Source organism: Candoia aspera, chromosome 2, assembly GCF_035149785.1.
Source record: "Candoia aspera isolate rCanAsp1 chromosome 2, rCanAsp1.hap2, whole genome shotgun sequence".
NCBI lineage: Eukaryota > Metazoa > Chordata > Lepidosauria > Squamata > Boidae > Candoia > Candoia aspera.
Window position 1 is genome coordinate 118,555,002 of NC_086154.1, and position 17,477 is coordinate 118,572,478.

Sequence of the window (17,477 nt, forward strand, 5' to 3'; positions counted from 1 at the left end):
GTATTTCAGTTTTGCCTTTAATATCATTCCCTCAAGTGAGCAGTCTGGCTTTATTTCCTGGAGTATGGACTGGTTTGATCTTCTTGCAGTCCAAGGCACTCTCAGAATTTTCCTCCAACACCACAGTTCCAAAGCATCGATCTTCCTTCTCTCAGCCTTCCTTATGGTCCAGCTCTCGCAGCCATATGTTACTACGGGGAACACCATCGCTTTAACTATGCGGGCCTTTGTTGTCAGTGTGATGTCTCTGCTCTTAACTATTTTATCGAGATTTGTCATTGCTCTTCTCCCAAGGATTAAGCGTCTTCTGATTTCCTGACTGCAGTCAGCATCTGCAGTAATCTTCGCACCTAGAAATACAAAGTCTTTCACTGCTTCTACATTTTCTCCCTCTATTTGCCAGTTATCAATCAAGCTGGTTGCCAGAATCTTGGTTTTTTTGAGGTTTAGCTGCAAGCCAGCTTTTGCACTTTCTTCTTTCACCTTCATCATAAGGCTCCTCAGTTCCTCTTCGCTTTCAGCCATCAAAGTGGTATCACCTGCATATCTGAGATTGTTAATGTTTCTTCCAGCAATTTTAACTCCAGCCTTGGGTTCCTCAAGCCCAGCACGTCACATGATGTGTTCTGCGTACAAGTTGAATAGGTAGGGTGAGAGTATACAGCCCTGCTGTACTTCTTTCCCAATCTTAAACCAGTCTGTTGTTCCGTGGTCTGTTCTTACTGTTGCTACTTGGTCGTTATACAGATTCTTCAGGAGGCATACAAGATGACTTGGTATCCCCATACCACTAAGAACTTGCCACAATTTGTAAGGTCCACACAGTCAAAGGCTTTAGAATAGTCAATAAAACAGAAATAGATGTTTTTCTGAAACTCCCTGGTTTTTTCCATTATACAGCGGATATTGGCAATTTGGTCCCTAGTTCCTCTGCCTTTTCTAAGCCCAGCTTGTACATCTGGCAACTCTCGCTCCATGAATTGCTTAAGTCTACCTTGCAGGATCTTGAGCATTACCTTACTGGCATGTGAAATGAGTGCCACTGTTCGATAGTTTGAACATTCTTTAGTGTTTCCCTTTTTTGGTATGGGGATAGAAGTTGATTTTTTCCAATCTGATGGCCATTCTTGTGTTTTCCAAATTTGCTGGCATATAGCATGTATTACCTTGACAGCATCATCTCGCAAGATTTTGAACAATTCAGCTGGGACACCGTCGTCTCCTGCTGCCTTGTTATTAGCAATGCTTCTTAAGGCCCATTCAACCTCACTCTTCGGGATGTCTGGCTCTAGCTCACTGACCACACTGTCAAAGCTATCCCCGATATTGTTATCCTTCCTATACAGGTCTTCTGTGTATTCTTGCCACCTTTTCTTGATCTCTTCTTCTTCTGTTAGGTCCTTGCCATCTTTGTTTTTGATCATACCCACTTTTGCCTGGAATTTACCTCCAATGTTTCTAATTTTCTGGAAGAGGTCTCTTGTCCTTCCTATTCTATTGTCTTCTTCCACTTCCGCGCATTGCTTGTTTAAAAATAATTCTTTATCTCTTCTGGCTAACCTCTGGAATTTTGCATTTCATTGGGCATATCTCCCCCTATCACTGTTGCCTTTTGCTTTCCTTCTTTCTTGGGCTACTTCTAGTGTCTCAGCAGACAGCCATTTTGCCTTCTTGGTTTTCTCTTTCTTTGGGATGTATTTTGTTGCTGCCTCCTGAACAATGTTGCGAACTTCTGTCCATAGTTATTCCGGGACCCTATCTACTAAGTCCAGTCCCTTAAATCTATTCTTCACCTCCACTGCATATTCCTTAGGAATATTAGTGAGGTCATATCTAGCTGATCTGTGGGTCTTCCCTAATCTCCTTAGTCTGATCCTAAATTGTGCAATAAGAAGTTTGTGATCGGAACTACAGTCAGCTCCAGGTCTTGTTTTTACCGACTGTATAGATGACCGCCACCTTTGGCTGCAAAGGATGTAGTCAATCTGATTTCGGTGTTGTCCATCTGGTGAAGTCCATGTATAAAGCCATCTCTTAGGTTGTTGGAAGAGGGTGTTTGTTATGCAGACTGAGTTGTCTTGGCAAAATTCTATCAGCCTATGTCCTGCTTCATTTTGTTCTCCCAGGCCATGCTTACCTGTAATTCCAGGTGTCATTTGACTGCCCACCTTAGCATTCCAGTCTCCCGTGATGAAAATAACATCTCTTTTAGGCGTGTTATCCAGTAGGTGCTGCAGATCCTCATAGAACTGCTCTACTTCAGCTTCTTCAGCATCTGTGGTTGGGGCGTATATTTGGATCACTGTGATATTAGATGGCTTGCCCTGAATTTGAATTGAGATCATTCTGTCATTTTTTGGATTGTATCCAAGCGCTGCTTTAGTCACTTTACTATTAATTATGAAGGCTGCTCCATTTCTTCTGTGATCCTCTTGTCCACAGTAGTAGATCTGGTGGTCATTTGATGTGAAGTGGCCCATTCCAGTCCATTTCAGTTCACTGGCACCCAAAATGTCTATCTTTAATCTTGACATCTCACCAATAACCACATCCAATTTGCCCTGGCTCGGCGCTGCAGGTCAAACCGCTGCGCTGCTGAGCTTGCCGATCGGAAGGTCAGTGGTTCGAATCCGCACGACGGGGTGAGCTCCCGTTGCTAGTCCCAGCTCCTGCTCACCTAGCAGTTCGAAAACATGCAAATGTGAGTAGATCAATAGGTACTGCTTCGGCGGGAAGGTAACGGTGTTCCGTGTCGTCATGCCGGCCACATGACCACGGATGGGTCTACGGACAATGCCGGCTCTAACGGCTTAGAAACGGAGATGAGCACCACCCCCTAGAGTCGGACGCGACTGGACTTTACGTCAAGGGAAACCTTTACCTTTTATAGATCTTACATTCCAGGTTCCAATGGTGTGTTGATCCTCAGAACATCGGATTCGCCGTTCAGCACCAGCACCGTTGGCTGCTAGCCATCCTTTCGGCTTTGAGCTAGCTGCGTCATCACATCTGGGGCTAGTTGAGCTCATCCTCTGTTCCTCCCCAGTAGCATTTTGACCATCTTCTGACCTGGGGGTCTCATCTTCCAATGGTATACCGACATATCTCTGGTTGTACCGATCCATTTAGTTTTCACGGCAAGAATACTGGGGTGGGTTGCCTTTATCTTCCCCAGGGATCGCATTTAGTCTGACCTCTCTGTCATGACATTCCCATCTTGGGTGGCCCTTCATGGTTTAGCTCATGGCATCATTGAGGTGCTCAAGCTCCTGCACCACGACAAGGTAACGATCCTTTGCTGAAGATGCTAGCATGACTTTGTATTATTTTATTACTTAGATCTAAGTAAACTAGCTAGACTTCCTTTCTTTCCCATCCCATTTATGTATCCCAACCCACCAATTATCATCATATATAGTCCTTAAGGTTGGAAAATTTACCTATCACAAGTGTGGAGGCACCTGTATATGCATGAGGGGAGAGGGATGATACATTAAGTTTCTGCACTCACACAATACCTCTTTAGATATGAATGAGAAAGGAATTCATGAACTGAACTTAACTAATGGCTACTGGTGGGAAATGATTCCTTTTTGTCTTTGGAGAAATTTTATCTCATGCTTCTGTAGTCAATGGACTAATTCAAGAATATAGGTCTTCCACAATAGCCATATCTGTTGTAGAATACATTAAGATGCAAATGGATCATTGAACACAACCAAGGAAACAAACAAATGGATCATCAAACAAATCAACCCAGAATTCTCACTAGAGGCACAAATGACCAAGCTCAAATTATCCTACTTCCGGCACATTATGCAAAGACCCAGCTCTCTGGTGAAGGCTATAATGCTGGGAAAGTTTGAAGGAAAGAGAGGAAGAGGACAATCAGCAGCAAGATGGATGGGCTCAGTTACAGTGGTCATGGATGCACCATTGGAAGACCTGAAAGGCCAGGTTAGGGACAGATTGTCATGGAGGAAATCTATCTATGTGGTCACTAAGAGTTGACATTGATTTGATGGCACATAATCAATCAGCACATCTCTTCCTTTCTGTGCAAGAAACTAAAAAAAGAGTATGCAACTTTATACATGGGAAAAAACTGCTGATGAGGTGTGTGCATATAAATGCATGTCTGCGTATTTCCATTAAAAATGTAAAAACAAAAACTAACCAGGGAGAGAAAGGAATGTATTCGGGTTGTCATCACAGAGGCTATTGGGTGGGCAGGTTTTTGGAGCCTGAAGCTGATGAAAGATGTTTTAGTTGATGAATTTTAAGCTTGCAAGAAAATGCAGTTGGACAGAATGTGACGTGGATGTTACTGTATGAATTACTACAGAATAAAAGCAAATACCTTTAATTATTTTCCTTGGTGTATCTGTGCTTGGTGTTAAGAGGAATCTGGAAAGTTTAATGCAGAGATTATATCACAAATCTTTCCCATGTAGGCCCCTTTTTCTCCTTTTTTATAGTAATCCGAGATCTCTGTTTCCTGCCAGTTCCAGTTTGTAGCCTTTTATAAAGTGATCACTTCTTTGTCTGAGAAGCAGAATTACATTTTTGCAATTGGCCACTTACATTAAATGTATTCATATCCATGAAGCTCTATAGGCAGTAGAAGTAACTGGAATGTCAGCGAAAGCATTGGCTACCTTTAGTTGGAGAAGACCAAAACATTTAACCCACACTAATCACTTAATTAGCTTCTTTATCATATGATAGTGGCTTGCAGCACTTCCAACATAGTTGTCCTTTGCTGTGTGCACATGGTAATGTTCCCATAACAGAAGGGCATCTGAAGTTCAGACCTGTTGGAATAGACTCTGGCAAGCAATCTGTCAGATCTATAAGAATCCGTTTGTATCTTTCTAGGCATGTAGGACTCCAGGGCTTAAATTAGGAGCCTTGTGGGTTTGAGTTGAATCGGCCTAGTGAGTTACTTGGATCTCTAGCCTCTGTCTAGTATGCAAAACCTACTCCAGTGATTGATTGGCAGCAGTATGAAATGTGTGGATTGATCACGTCTGATACCTCTGCCCTCGCCTGGTCAATCTGCCTGTTACACTATAGATTTGATTGTTTGTTCCAAACCAGTATAGAGACATATGAACCACTCTGGCACCCCCAAAATCAATTGAGCCTTTCAAGTGTTCCTGTCAAGTCTTTGAAAAAAATTGTGTGTGGGGGGGTTATTTTTAACATTCAATAAAAATACTCTAAAAGCCAGATGGTAGAACAACAGCACCCCCTTTCTTGCTGATCATCCTCAGATTTCCCCAAACAAACAAACAAACAAAGCTGATGATGTCTTATGATGGGGAGAGAGGGGTTAACATCTAATACAGTGCTATTTCCGCACAGGGAAGGCATTGAAATCATGTGTTTACGTATTGTGTATAAAGTGTTGTTTTTTTGCAAGGAAAAACTGTATGCATAATTAACAAAATATGCTGTTCTGCACATCATTTCCAATTTAAAAAAAAGGTATGCAAGATTAGTTCTATGTGAAATCAAGCCATCTGACATTTAATCTTTCCACATTTCCAATGCTTTCCTTGGGAAAGTGTGTGGCTGGCTGAGAGGGCAAAGTAGTGCAGCAGGGACCCACATTCCATTTGTCCTTGGTTCAGTTTTCAAAGAACTGTATGTGCATTTCTCTTTTTTTATTTTTTATTTTATACTTATTAATGTTTTAGATTCACACTATCTGGGTAATAAATGTATCAATATAGTAATAGAGGAGCGAATGCTATATTATTATGTGAGCTATTTTATTAGTTGGTAGTATATTGTATGTCTTTGTTTTACTCTGTTTTTGTCCTTTAAATTTTACTGGTCATTGACCGAATAAATATTAGTGATATTGATTGATATTTCCCCTTGTGATTGTTCACTAGCCCTAGAGCAATAGAGAACAGGAGATTTTGAGTTGAAAAAGTCCTATCCCAGGTCTGGACTTGTGCCAGGACACATGTAGTTCTGACCTGTCCCTGCCCCTAGATTGTCAGCACTCCCAATACTTTACTTTTTTTTTTAAAGAATTGCAGACAATCTGTTGTTGCCTTTTGCTCAAAAGACAGTTCTAACTATAAAGAATTGATGGGTCATTTGGTAACTTTAAAAGTGAATTGTCAAAATGTGTATTCAGGTTCTGGTTTATGCAATCAAAAATTTAGAAATTGTGATTGTTGTGTCAGTTCCAGGTTCTTTCAGGCCATGGTATGAAATAGAAGAGAATCACTCAAGCATCTTCTTCACAGTATCCTTGAGAATACCATATTCCTCAGGAGTCCAGCAATTTATCAGTAAATTATTATTCTGGTTCCATTTTCTTTTTAGAAGTCTGTGAGATCCCTTTGCATGAAACCATCATACCTGTGGAATAAAGTATACGCTTCAAATGTTTTACCACCTTGAAGTTGACGCTCTTTAGTTTGTTGTCATTTCCAAAAAGCCTCAGAGGACAAGGGAAGCAATACAATATAAATGCATACCTCACTGCAAATTGCCCTGTGTAGGGTCTTGAAAAACTTAAATCCTTTTAACACTGTGCTGTCTGCATGGGTATGCACATGCTCATTTGCTGTTTGTGGGTTGAAGTGGCTATTGCACACTCCCTCTTTCTGTATTGGTCCCACATGAAAAGAGGAATTTAATCCCACAGGACCCAGATTGTTACTGTTTTATAACAAATAGAATACCAGGAACTAAAGCTGAGAAAGATTTGGGGATTTATTTATTTTATTTGTTTTTTTTATTCAAATGAACAAAAATAATGTGGTTCAAAGTATATTTGAAAGCTGCTGGGAAATACGAATGTACCTTTGAAGTAAAAATAAAAATCCATTTGTTACACAGAAAATGGAGCTGTGCACTTCAACTTCCAATTTTACATGGCAAATAAAATGGGAAAGTCTGCTTTCTTCTCTCCCTCTTCTTCAGCCCCCTACCCACTGCCCTTTACACCTTCTATCTTAAAAGCCTAGTGTAGTCTTTAAAATGCTAAGAAGCCAGCCGGGAATAAAGGAAGCAAAGCAGCTTAGAGAAATCCTAGATGGACTTTAAGCTCTTGTTGATATGGTTACTAAATGGCTCAGGTGGGCACAAATATGGCAAAGGGATCAGAACTGTGTCATTGTCGATAGATAATATGGCACAGAATACTAGGTGTGGAGGAGACCGTGTGTGCCAGCTTGGAAAATATGAATTCAGTTCCCTGATGTGTGTAATAATAATCCTGTACAATCCTTATGCCTTTATATTTATGCCTCAGTTCCCTTTACCCATAAAATATATACAGTGATAGCACTTCTCTCTTAGAAGGGGAATAAATCTTAACATGAGAATCACGCAATTACTAGGCATGCATTTGGCCATGGATTTTTATTCGCTTGCTTGCTTGTTACAGGAGGTGTCAGGACTTAAGGTTGCTCATGGTAAATATGGCCCATGAAACTAGCGACAGGGAAAGATCCTAGAGAGCAGTAGCATAGGCTATGTTACTGCTCTCTGCAAATCTAGGATCTTTCCCTGTCACTGTCCCTCTGTCCCAAGAAGATTCATGGATCTTCATGATTAGGCAAAACCAAAAAAGCATTGTAAATAAGTTGAAATAATATTTCTTCTTTATTTTTCCCATTCTCAAGTTTTTATTCTGTCACAAGAGTCAGAAGTGGGCTAAAAAAATGTTCATATGTAACTTTTGTGAATCGAGAAAATAAATTGGGGGGAAAATGATGAGGCACAACTCTGGGCATCAGGTTTCACTTGATGGCCATCACCCTTCAGAATTAAATTATTATATTGAAATTAGGTTATAAAACAAAAGCAAGCAACAATACACCATACAGTAGTTCACATTCCTGGCAGACTATTTTATAATCAGGGTTTATTTCTTTACTCTCAACTGTTCGCATCCATAGGAGTGATTGAATTTAAACACCTTCCTAGAGTGAATGGGAAGAGTTAGCTAGTTACTCTACCTCAGTATTTCTCGACCTTGGCACCTTGAAGATGTGTGGACTTCAACTCGCAGAATTCCCCAGGCAGCATGGCTGGCTGGGGAATTCTGGGACTTAAAGTCCACACATCTCCAAGTTACCAAGGTCGAGAAACACTGTTCTAGTTACTAACTACAGTACTATATTTAGTACTGGTTTGAGTAATTGAGTCAATTTAAAAAAATAACAGAGGATGCCCATCCCATTATTGCATTGTCCAAACCACAGATCATCGAGTTATTGGCTCATCTTATTTTCTGATCCTAAAGCATGTGCTAAAAATAGATGACAGTGTTCTAGTTATGTTATTGATCCATCTCAGCAACTGCAGTGGCCAGAAGGAAACTTTTTTTTTTTTTGCCCATGGGAGGGAAAAGAATATTAATATAACATTTAATAAGATGCAGTACAGTGTAGTTCTGGGCAATGGCTGATGGTTTATATTTTAATTTATTTTTAAAATGTGTAAATCATAATCATGCCCAATTCATAATTTATTACTCTGGGTAGTGCATATCAATACAAATGAGAAACAATCAAAACTGAATTAAATTATACTAAAACCAATAAAACAAAGCACAGTCATGCACGTAGCCAAGGCTAGGCATTACAACCACTCATTTTCACTGCAGAATGGGTTCAATTACTATCCTGGCCCAATGGGAGAAGAGCCCGATCTTTACCCCAATGCACAGGAGAAAATCCATCTTTATGGGCACAGTCTAATAAGGACAAAGGCAAATAACAGGAAGTGATTAAAGGAATGGGGAGAAAGAAAATGCTTTCAAGCAACAAGAGCAGACAACATTTGGTAAACTTTTTTTATGCTTCCATGCCTCTAAATAAATGTGTATTCAAAAGACTTCTGCTTTCCCTTTTTCTTAGGAGATGCAATAGTTATAACCCTAAGGATTCTGCAAGTGACTTGCTGTTCTAATTTTTGGATTGTCTTTTATTCTTTGATTTTGTTCGCATTTTTGTTCCCCCTTCATTGACAAGATTATTTGGCTTTATTACCTGTCTAGATGGCAGTTCAAAGCTGACTTTGACCAATCTCAAAAAGGTGTGTAGTCAGACCTTGTTCTTGGATGGAGGACCATCGGGGAATAAGAGGTTTGTAGGCTAGATTGAGAAATGAACAGATATCCTGGGAAAATGCAGTGGCAAGCCATGTTTGAACTGTTGCCAAGCAAAGATGTGTCCACGTGGTCCCTAGGAAACGAAATTAATAGGAAGGAGTCTTTGCCTTTACTTTTTGGATTACTGTCACAGCACAAAAGGTACAGTAGTACTGTTGGCCTGTATCAAACTCCACACAGCTGAGGAAGGGAAGCAAGGAAGCAAGAATTATATAGACTTCAGTAAGGCATCTTTAAGATATGAGGGATAAATACAGAATCTTGGAAATTGCCAGATTCCTTTATTAGGGAATTAATTAAGGCAGAATCTCTCAAAATATTTTGAATTGTTTCTTGACACCTGGATTGAGTTGCCATTAGTGAAAAAAATATCTCTTGGTTATTCATGTCTAACATTCCTTTTATTACACTCCCAGCCTTCCCACAAACTCTCAGAACCTGACTGCAAATCTGGCCCTCTCTACTGTACATAACAAGAAGAATGTTCTTTCTCCAGAACACCTGTGGCAAGATGATAGCTGTAAACCTAATCCAACCTGGGGACGTTTAGATATGCTAGACCAGTGTTTCTCAACCTTGTCAACTTTAAGGTGTCTGGACTTCAACTCCCACCATTCTGAGAGTTGAAGTTCAGACATTTTAGGATTGCCAAGGTTGAGAGACACTGTGCTAGACTATAACTCTCATTATTCCCATGCAACATAGCCACTGCCTAGGGATGACAAGCTGGAGAGGCTGCTGTAGACCATGGCAACATGGCTTTGCTCCCAACTATGGGATATTCTAAAATGAATAAATATTTTTTGTTTCAAGGCTTAGGCAGGCATGGAGATAATAATGTTAAATTGGAGGTGTCCCTAGCAGTCTGAGACACTTGAAAGAAGTTTGTGTGTATTCTATATTTGAAAGGCTACCCACACTGATTATTCAGTTTTTTTCAAACTTCCCCAATTGTTAACGAACTTATAGTCTCCTGCTTACAACATTAAATGAGCTGATTTAACATTGCCTTCATAGGAGACACTGTATCATTCAAAATGTACTCCCCTCACCCATCTCTCCCCATCCCCAGCAATGGTATTATGAATATACATGCCATGGAAGGTAAAGGTTTTACTAGTAAGGAAGTGTGACAAGGATTCCATGGTTTCCATAAAATGAGAATGAAGAATGACAAAACACTTCAAATTCTATCTGGCTACAAATACATCTAGAGCTACCTGATGAATAACTTACACAGTAACACGATCCACGCAAGCTATCTAGGCCATTTCAAATTGCAGGTAACCAAAGCAAACATCCTTTGAGCCTTTAGCCAACTTTTCTCTTTTTCATAGTTGTTTCTTCCTATTTACTGGCTTCCTTGAAAACTGATAGGGCTCATGTAATGAGAAATGTCTGGTACTAAAATTCTAAAAGCTTAATGATTGCTAATGTAAACTTAGATGTTAAAGGCCTAATCTGTTTGCACTGGAGGGAGTGACAGCTATTCCTATAAAAGTAGAACAGATTAGTTCAGTGATTACTATGTAGGGAATCTGCTTCATTTAATGAAAACAGTAGTGCAACATGATGGTAAAATATGATTTTCCATTGTTCCTTCAAATACACTGTACATATGCTATAGATTTGATATAGAATGATTCCATATTTTCAAAGCAAATCTGAAGTTAAATGTTTTGTCATGGAAACTAAATACCACTCTTCTATTCTGGCAACTTTGGCAAGATAAACAGCAGTAGATTAAGCTAGACTATTTTCATTAAGCAATTAGCAAGGGAAAAAAACATTCTTGTGTGCTTTCCCGACAAGGTCGGTCACTGAATAATTTGGCTTTAATTGACTTTTTTATTTAGAACACCACTCAAGCTTTGGAAATATAAGTAATGCTATGTTTCCATTTATATCTGTCTAAGCAAACATTTGTGCATTTTACTTAAGCTTATATAAATCTGAGAAACTGATTTTGTTTGTTGAAAACTGAGAGGCAGCCCTTCCATCTTTGTCCCTGACTTTTAAGAGTAATCTGATATTAGCAGCCCTAGCAAAGACTAATTCAATCAATTTGCAATCTCCTTTTAAAAACTGCTATTTTATTTATTTATGCCACCTACTTAGACAACTGTTGGCAATATACAAAGTTTTGTCCTCTCCCCACCTTTCTCTGCCCCTTGCAGAGTTGGGGTACTTGTTGAGGAATTCTGTTGCTCTGGAGAATCCAGAAGCTAACTCTCTACTTGGTTGCTTTGTTGCTTGGTCCAATAAAGTTACTTCCTATCTCTGGACTTTTTTTTTGGACTAAAATGGGTATCTTTGCTTTTTGTGTCACAGAATCCTTAACTGTATGTTTAATTTTTGTTGCTATTTATTTATTATTTCATTTCTAGGGCTGTGCACTCACCAACAACTCTCAGGGGCTTACAGAAGGTTAAAACAAGTAGAAACAAATCACAAAGAATCTGAATGACTTATCTCCCACCAAAACTACACGTTGTCTTGCCTATTATCTAAACGTGATTTGAGTCCAATTCTGAAAGGACCTAGAGGACAAATCTATAAAATCTTGACATCAACGTATTTTCCCATCATTAGTGACCATACATGGAGATGCCTAGAGATTTAAACTGTCAGGCCATTAATATGAAATAGAAATGATTTTTTAAAAAATCTTCTTTCAGAAGATTGTAAAGTAAAGCTCACCCCATTATAATCTACTTTGCTCCTTCTTGTTCTCCTATTATTTTTGCTTGGGATCATTTGTGAGAAAATACATGGCATCCCTCCCTCTGGGAGAACTTCTCCATATGCATTTTTAAGTGTTAATAGCAGACACGGCCCCCTTCCCCAATTCAGACTGGAACTGCTGCACAGGAGGACAGCAAAGCCCTTTCCCCCATACTGTTTTTACAATTAAAATAACCCTGCCCCAAAAGCTGTTATTTTTCCCTCAAGGCAAAACAGTCAGGTATCCTACTGGTTCCTATATATTTTACCCTGTAGAGCAAAGAACAGCTTCAGAGGTGGGATAATTTTCATCGAGAAAATAGAGGGAAAGCAGTAACCTTCATCTCTCACAGCTGATACCAATCTTTGTGCATGTTTGTACATGTGTATGTGTGAACACACAACTACTTGTTAACAATTTTAAAACTAGCAAAAGTCTTGTTTACAAATGCTGAACAAGATGTATGATGATACTTTGTTCAAATTTACCCACATTAGGTGTTTTGTCTATTGAAAGTCATATAATACCTACCTCATTTTATCCTGAAAATCTTTTAGCGTGTACATTATTTTATTTTATTTTATTTTATTTTATTTTATTTTTATGGCTGTCTATCTTATACAGGTAGTCCTTGCTTAACAACTACAATGGACTGGCAGCTCCATCACTAAGTGACGTGGTCACTAAGTGAAAAATCGCATGACCATGCCGAACTTGTGACATCACTTCTGCTGTGGTCATTAAGCAAATCACCTGTGGTTGTTAAGCAAGACATCACATGACCACAACTTGCGATTTTACTACTGGCTTCTCCATTAACTTTGCTTGTTGGAATCTGGCTGTGAAGCACGCAAATGGCGATTATGTGACTGTGGGAGACTGTGACAATCATAAACACCCACCAGTTATGAAGTGCCCAAATCACAATCAAGTGACCATGGGGACACTACAATGGTCATAAGTGTGAGGACGGGTCATAAAACTACTTTTTCAGTGCTGTTGTAACTTCAAACAGTCATAAACAGGGCAGTCATTAAGCAAGGATTACCTGTATGCCATAATTCTGGCTCACAACAATAATAAAAACCAAAAAACAGTATAACCAGAAGCTGGTGCCTCAACCAACACTCTCCAATACATCATCAGATAAACCCCAAGGCTTCAACTTTACCCTACCCCAATGCCTGGGGGAAGAGCCAGCTTTTTACTACCTTCCAGAAAGCTAAAAGTATGGGGACCTGCTAGATCCCAGGGGGAAGGGTATTCCACCAGGCAGGTGCTGCTATCGAAAAGGCACACTTCCTTGGTCCCACCGTTGCCTAAAAACTCAGGCACCCTGAGTTTGGCATGGGGCTGAAGACCGATTCCCTGAATTTGGGAGAGAAACAACTTAACCTTTGCAAAGGTGGCTTTCTGCCTCCCTGAAAACAGGAATCACACAGCAATTCAGGCAAAAGCAAAAAGCCTTCATTAAGGGGGGTGAAGACCTTTTATAGGGTGCAGAAACAAATGATACACACATTCGGTACATGTGATACCTCATAAAGCAAGGAATCAAACAATAAAAGACGTGGATTACACGTGAGAATTGAACAATAGAGAACATAGATTCTAGATGACGTTCCACAAGTGGCAAATTTACGAGTTACACCAGTCCCTTTCCCAGAGGGGTTTGTATCTTTTGAAACTTGCAAGTTCATTCAAGGACTTTCAGAATACGCTCCCTCTTGTAGTTGCTGAAAAGGCAAGTTCTCCCATATCAGAAGAAATGGCCTTGGCCCAGAAGAAAAAGTGTTTTCCTAAAGTTAGAAAAGAGGCCTAGACTGCCATGTTAGAAATGCCAAGGTGATTTTCCTTAAAAGCTAATAATGAAGCCTGACAATTCCAGGTAACACCACTAGTTAGCAGCATTTGAGGGAAGGGGCCTGGAATGCGCCCACCAACCTATCCAACCTGCTGAAACAGGCAGATACCCTCAGGGACAGGCAGTCCCACAAATAACGTGACCCTGTGCCATGTACAGCTTCAAAGGTGATGCTTCACATATATTATACTAACTATTGTTCTGAAATCATCTAGTGGTGTCCTCTTGGGCAACAACATATCTACAATTAATTTATAACATTTTGAAAAGTAATGTATGTTTTTAAACAGGCTGATCCAGAGATACATAATCATGATTTCTAGATTTCTCACTGTAGTGAAACATGTTTCAGAGAGCATATTTGCAGATAACAAAAGATTAATATTTTCAGAATTGGCATATATCTTTTCATTCATATCCCAACATGTTAGAAAGTCAGGCTACTTGTCTGATCCAATATTGATGGTCCTGTGCACTTTATACACGGCAAAGAATGCATCGGTTTAACACACTTTCTTTTGTAATTTCAGATGACGTTTCCCCATATTTCAAGACAGAGCCAGTGCGCACTCAAGTCCATCTAGAGGGAAATCGCTTGGTCCTCACCTGCATGGCAGAAGGCAGTTGGCCCCTGGAATTCAAATGGCTACATGACAACAGAGAGCTAACCAAGTTCTCACTGGAATACAGGTATGTCAGCCATTCTCGGGAATTTCTGCAGTGAACATCCCTGTAATTGGTTGTCATTTATTCCCTTGGGACATGTGTTATCTGCAACTTCAGGTTTGCTCAGAGGGACATCCTGGGTTTTTAATCAATTTATCTTCTTGTATAGCTTCTAAAAAGATTGGTGGGATGGTGATTCAGTGTTGTTTCTACCATACAAAGATCATGTTCAGAATAATACAAACTAGGTAGGGGGTTTTTCACAGTCTAGAATGCTGGCAGTGACAAAAGCAGACAAACTGGCCAGAGTGGGTTGGACTTGTATGCATTTTGAAAGCCAAAATGAGAAGAATTTCTTAAGGCAAGCTGTACTGGGGCCTTGTTCAGCAAGATTAATTTTGCCTATCTGACAAGCTGAAAAGAATTTCCTGCTCTATGTACAAACTGCTAATCAAGAATCACTGTCTCTACATAGCTCCCCTTCTTGTATCCCTTGAAGCAATCAAGGGAAGTAATTTTGACACCAAGTTTATTAAGCCACTTTATTTACTTATGAAAGCTGGTCCTTATCTCTAGATCCTGCTTTCTCAATACTGATTTGAAAACAAGAGTCCTACAAAAAAAATGCCCTTGAACAAGATGGATATAAACCACTAAGATTTTCCACCGACTGGTAATCTTTTAAATGGGTAGATTGTGCAGTTTCAGTTTTTCAGGTACCTATGAGCTTTAATGTCAAGTCTGTTTTGTTACTGGTGGGGTAGGCACAATTAATATTTCACAATCAGATAGCTATAGTCCTTTGTTACTTTCAAAGAGAATCTCCATTCTTTCTCTTATCCGTGTATGCTACCTTGTAACCAGGGATCTTTTATACAAGGAACAAAAGATGCCTCTAACTAAATTGGTTTGCAGAGGGCATCCTGCATTAATGGTTTAAGACTGAAACAATTGCAGACAAGATCAGCACACCAGAAATATTGATTGGTTATGTGCTATCAAGTCTGTGGCTACTCTCAGCGGTCACACAGATTTTCTTCATGGAAATTTTCTCTGTCCCCAACTGATCCTTCAGATCTTCCAATGATTCACTTATTTCTGCTGTACCTGAGTCCATCCACATTGCTGTTGGTCGTTCTCTTTCCTTCCACCTTTCCCAAGGGAGCTGGGTCTTCACATGTGTCAAAAGTATGGTAGTTTTAGTCTGGTCATTTGTACATTGACTGAGAACTCTGGATAGATTTGTTCCATGTTCCATTTGTTTATTTTCTTAGCTATCCATGGTAATCTCAGGAGTCTTCTCCAACACCAAAGTTCAAAAGTATCAATATTCTTTCTATGCTTTCCTTCAAAGTCCAGTGTGTCCTTCCATAGAGTGTCACAATGAAAATCACTGTCTGCATGATTCAGATCTTTGTAGATATAGGCACATCCTGGCATATCAATATCTTTTTCAAGGCCTTCATTGCTACTCAACCAAGTATTAGTCTGTGATGCAGTTCTTGACTACTGGTTCCTTTGCTGTTGATAGTTGATCCTAAGAGACAGAAGCTATCCACCACTTCAGTATTGTCACTGTCAGTTCTAAGACTGGTTGCTGTATCTCTTGCATTAGTTTGGCTTCTTTATATTTTAACTTAGTTCCATTTTTTCACTGTACTCCTTGACTTTCATTACAATAGAGCTTGCAGATTATTTTCATTTTCAGCTATCAGAGCAGTGTCATCAGCAAAGTGCAAGTTTCTTCCTCCAGTTTTAAAACCATGCTCATCTTCTTCCAGACCAGGTTCCTTAATATATAAGATGTAATAAAGGTCAGACCAATCACAATATGTTTTATTAATTAACATTTTTTTCAGGGAAAATGTTACTGTACTCAGGAATGTTCAAAGGTCATGCCTCAAATGAGTAAGGAAGTGTTTAGAAGTAAATGGCAACCAGTTTGAACATTTAATGTAATTTATGTAATAGATTGTCTATGGGGCCTACCGTTTGGTGCACCCTGTATATTCCACATATATGTCGAATAAATAAGTGGAGAGTATACGGCCTTTTCTTACTCGTTTGCCAACCTAGAGTTCACCTCTGTTCACCATGTTCTGTCTGGACTGTCGCTTCCAGGCCTGTGTACAGGTTTCACATGAGGATAATGAGATGTTCCGGGATTCCCATTTTCATAAGCACATTCAACAGCCTGACATGGTTGCACAATTAAACACTTTCTATAATCAATGAAGCACATATTGATTTCTTTTTGGTATTCCTTGGCTTTCTCTATTATCCCAGGCTGCATCCGCCATAATGTATTTTGTTTCTCAAAGTTTTTTAATCGGTGTTAGATGATCCTAGGCGTTATTCTGCTAGTATGTGAGATTAAGGATATTGTGCAATAGGTTGCACATTCTGTCAAGTCTCCTTTCTTTGGTATTGTTATGTAGACTGACAGCTTCCAATTTGTTGGCCCTGTATTGGCTTTGTTCTTCAGCTTTAGCTTGACTTGGAGTTTGCACATGAGCAGTTTGTGATCTGTTCCACAACTCACCCCCTGGCAATGTCTTTGCTGTTATAAATGAGCCTTTCCACCTTCTTCTACCAATATTATTGTCAGTTTAATTTCTGTTTTATTCCATCTGGTGATGTTCATGTATATAGACATCATTTGTTTGTTGGAAGACTATGTTAGGAAGACTGTGTTAGCAAGGAAAAAATAATTGGATTGGCAGTGATAAGTCATTTTCTTACTTCATGTTGGTTTCCTGGGCCATACAGTACAACAAGCAACAAATTTTGCCTGCATGTTCTGTTGACTTCAGACTGAACTTGACCATAAAACGTATCAATCTCTTCTTCTGCATCAGTGGTAGAGTATTGGATGGATGGATGGATGGATAGATGGATAGATAAACAAACAAACAAACAAATAAATTTGGATAATTGTTATATTAAAGGGTTGTCTGAGAAGTTTAATTGGTATTATTCAGTCAGGGACTTGACTGTGCCCAAGGACTATACTTGCTGTCTCCTTCCTGACCACGAACACAACGTTGTTCCTTCTTTGTTTCTCACGTCCTGTGTAA

At 39.5% G+C, this 17,477-nt stretch overlaps 1 protein-coding gene across 2 annotated transcripts in view; it reads left to right on the top strand.

The window, feature by feature from the left end:
• Window positions 1-17,477, top strand: part of SDK2 (sidekick cell adhesion molecule 2) — a 377,040-nt gene that overhangs the window by 205,935 nt on the left and 153,628 nt on the right. For both annotated transcript variants that reach the window (XM_063293433.1, XM_063293434.1), the window contains exon 2: window positions 14,265-14,424. In XM_063293433.1, coding sequence (XP_063149503.1) covers window positions 14,265-14,424 — 160 coding nt within the window. The remainder of the gene's footprint in view (window positions 1-14,264; window positions 14,425-17,477) is intronic.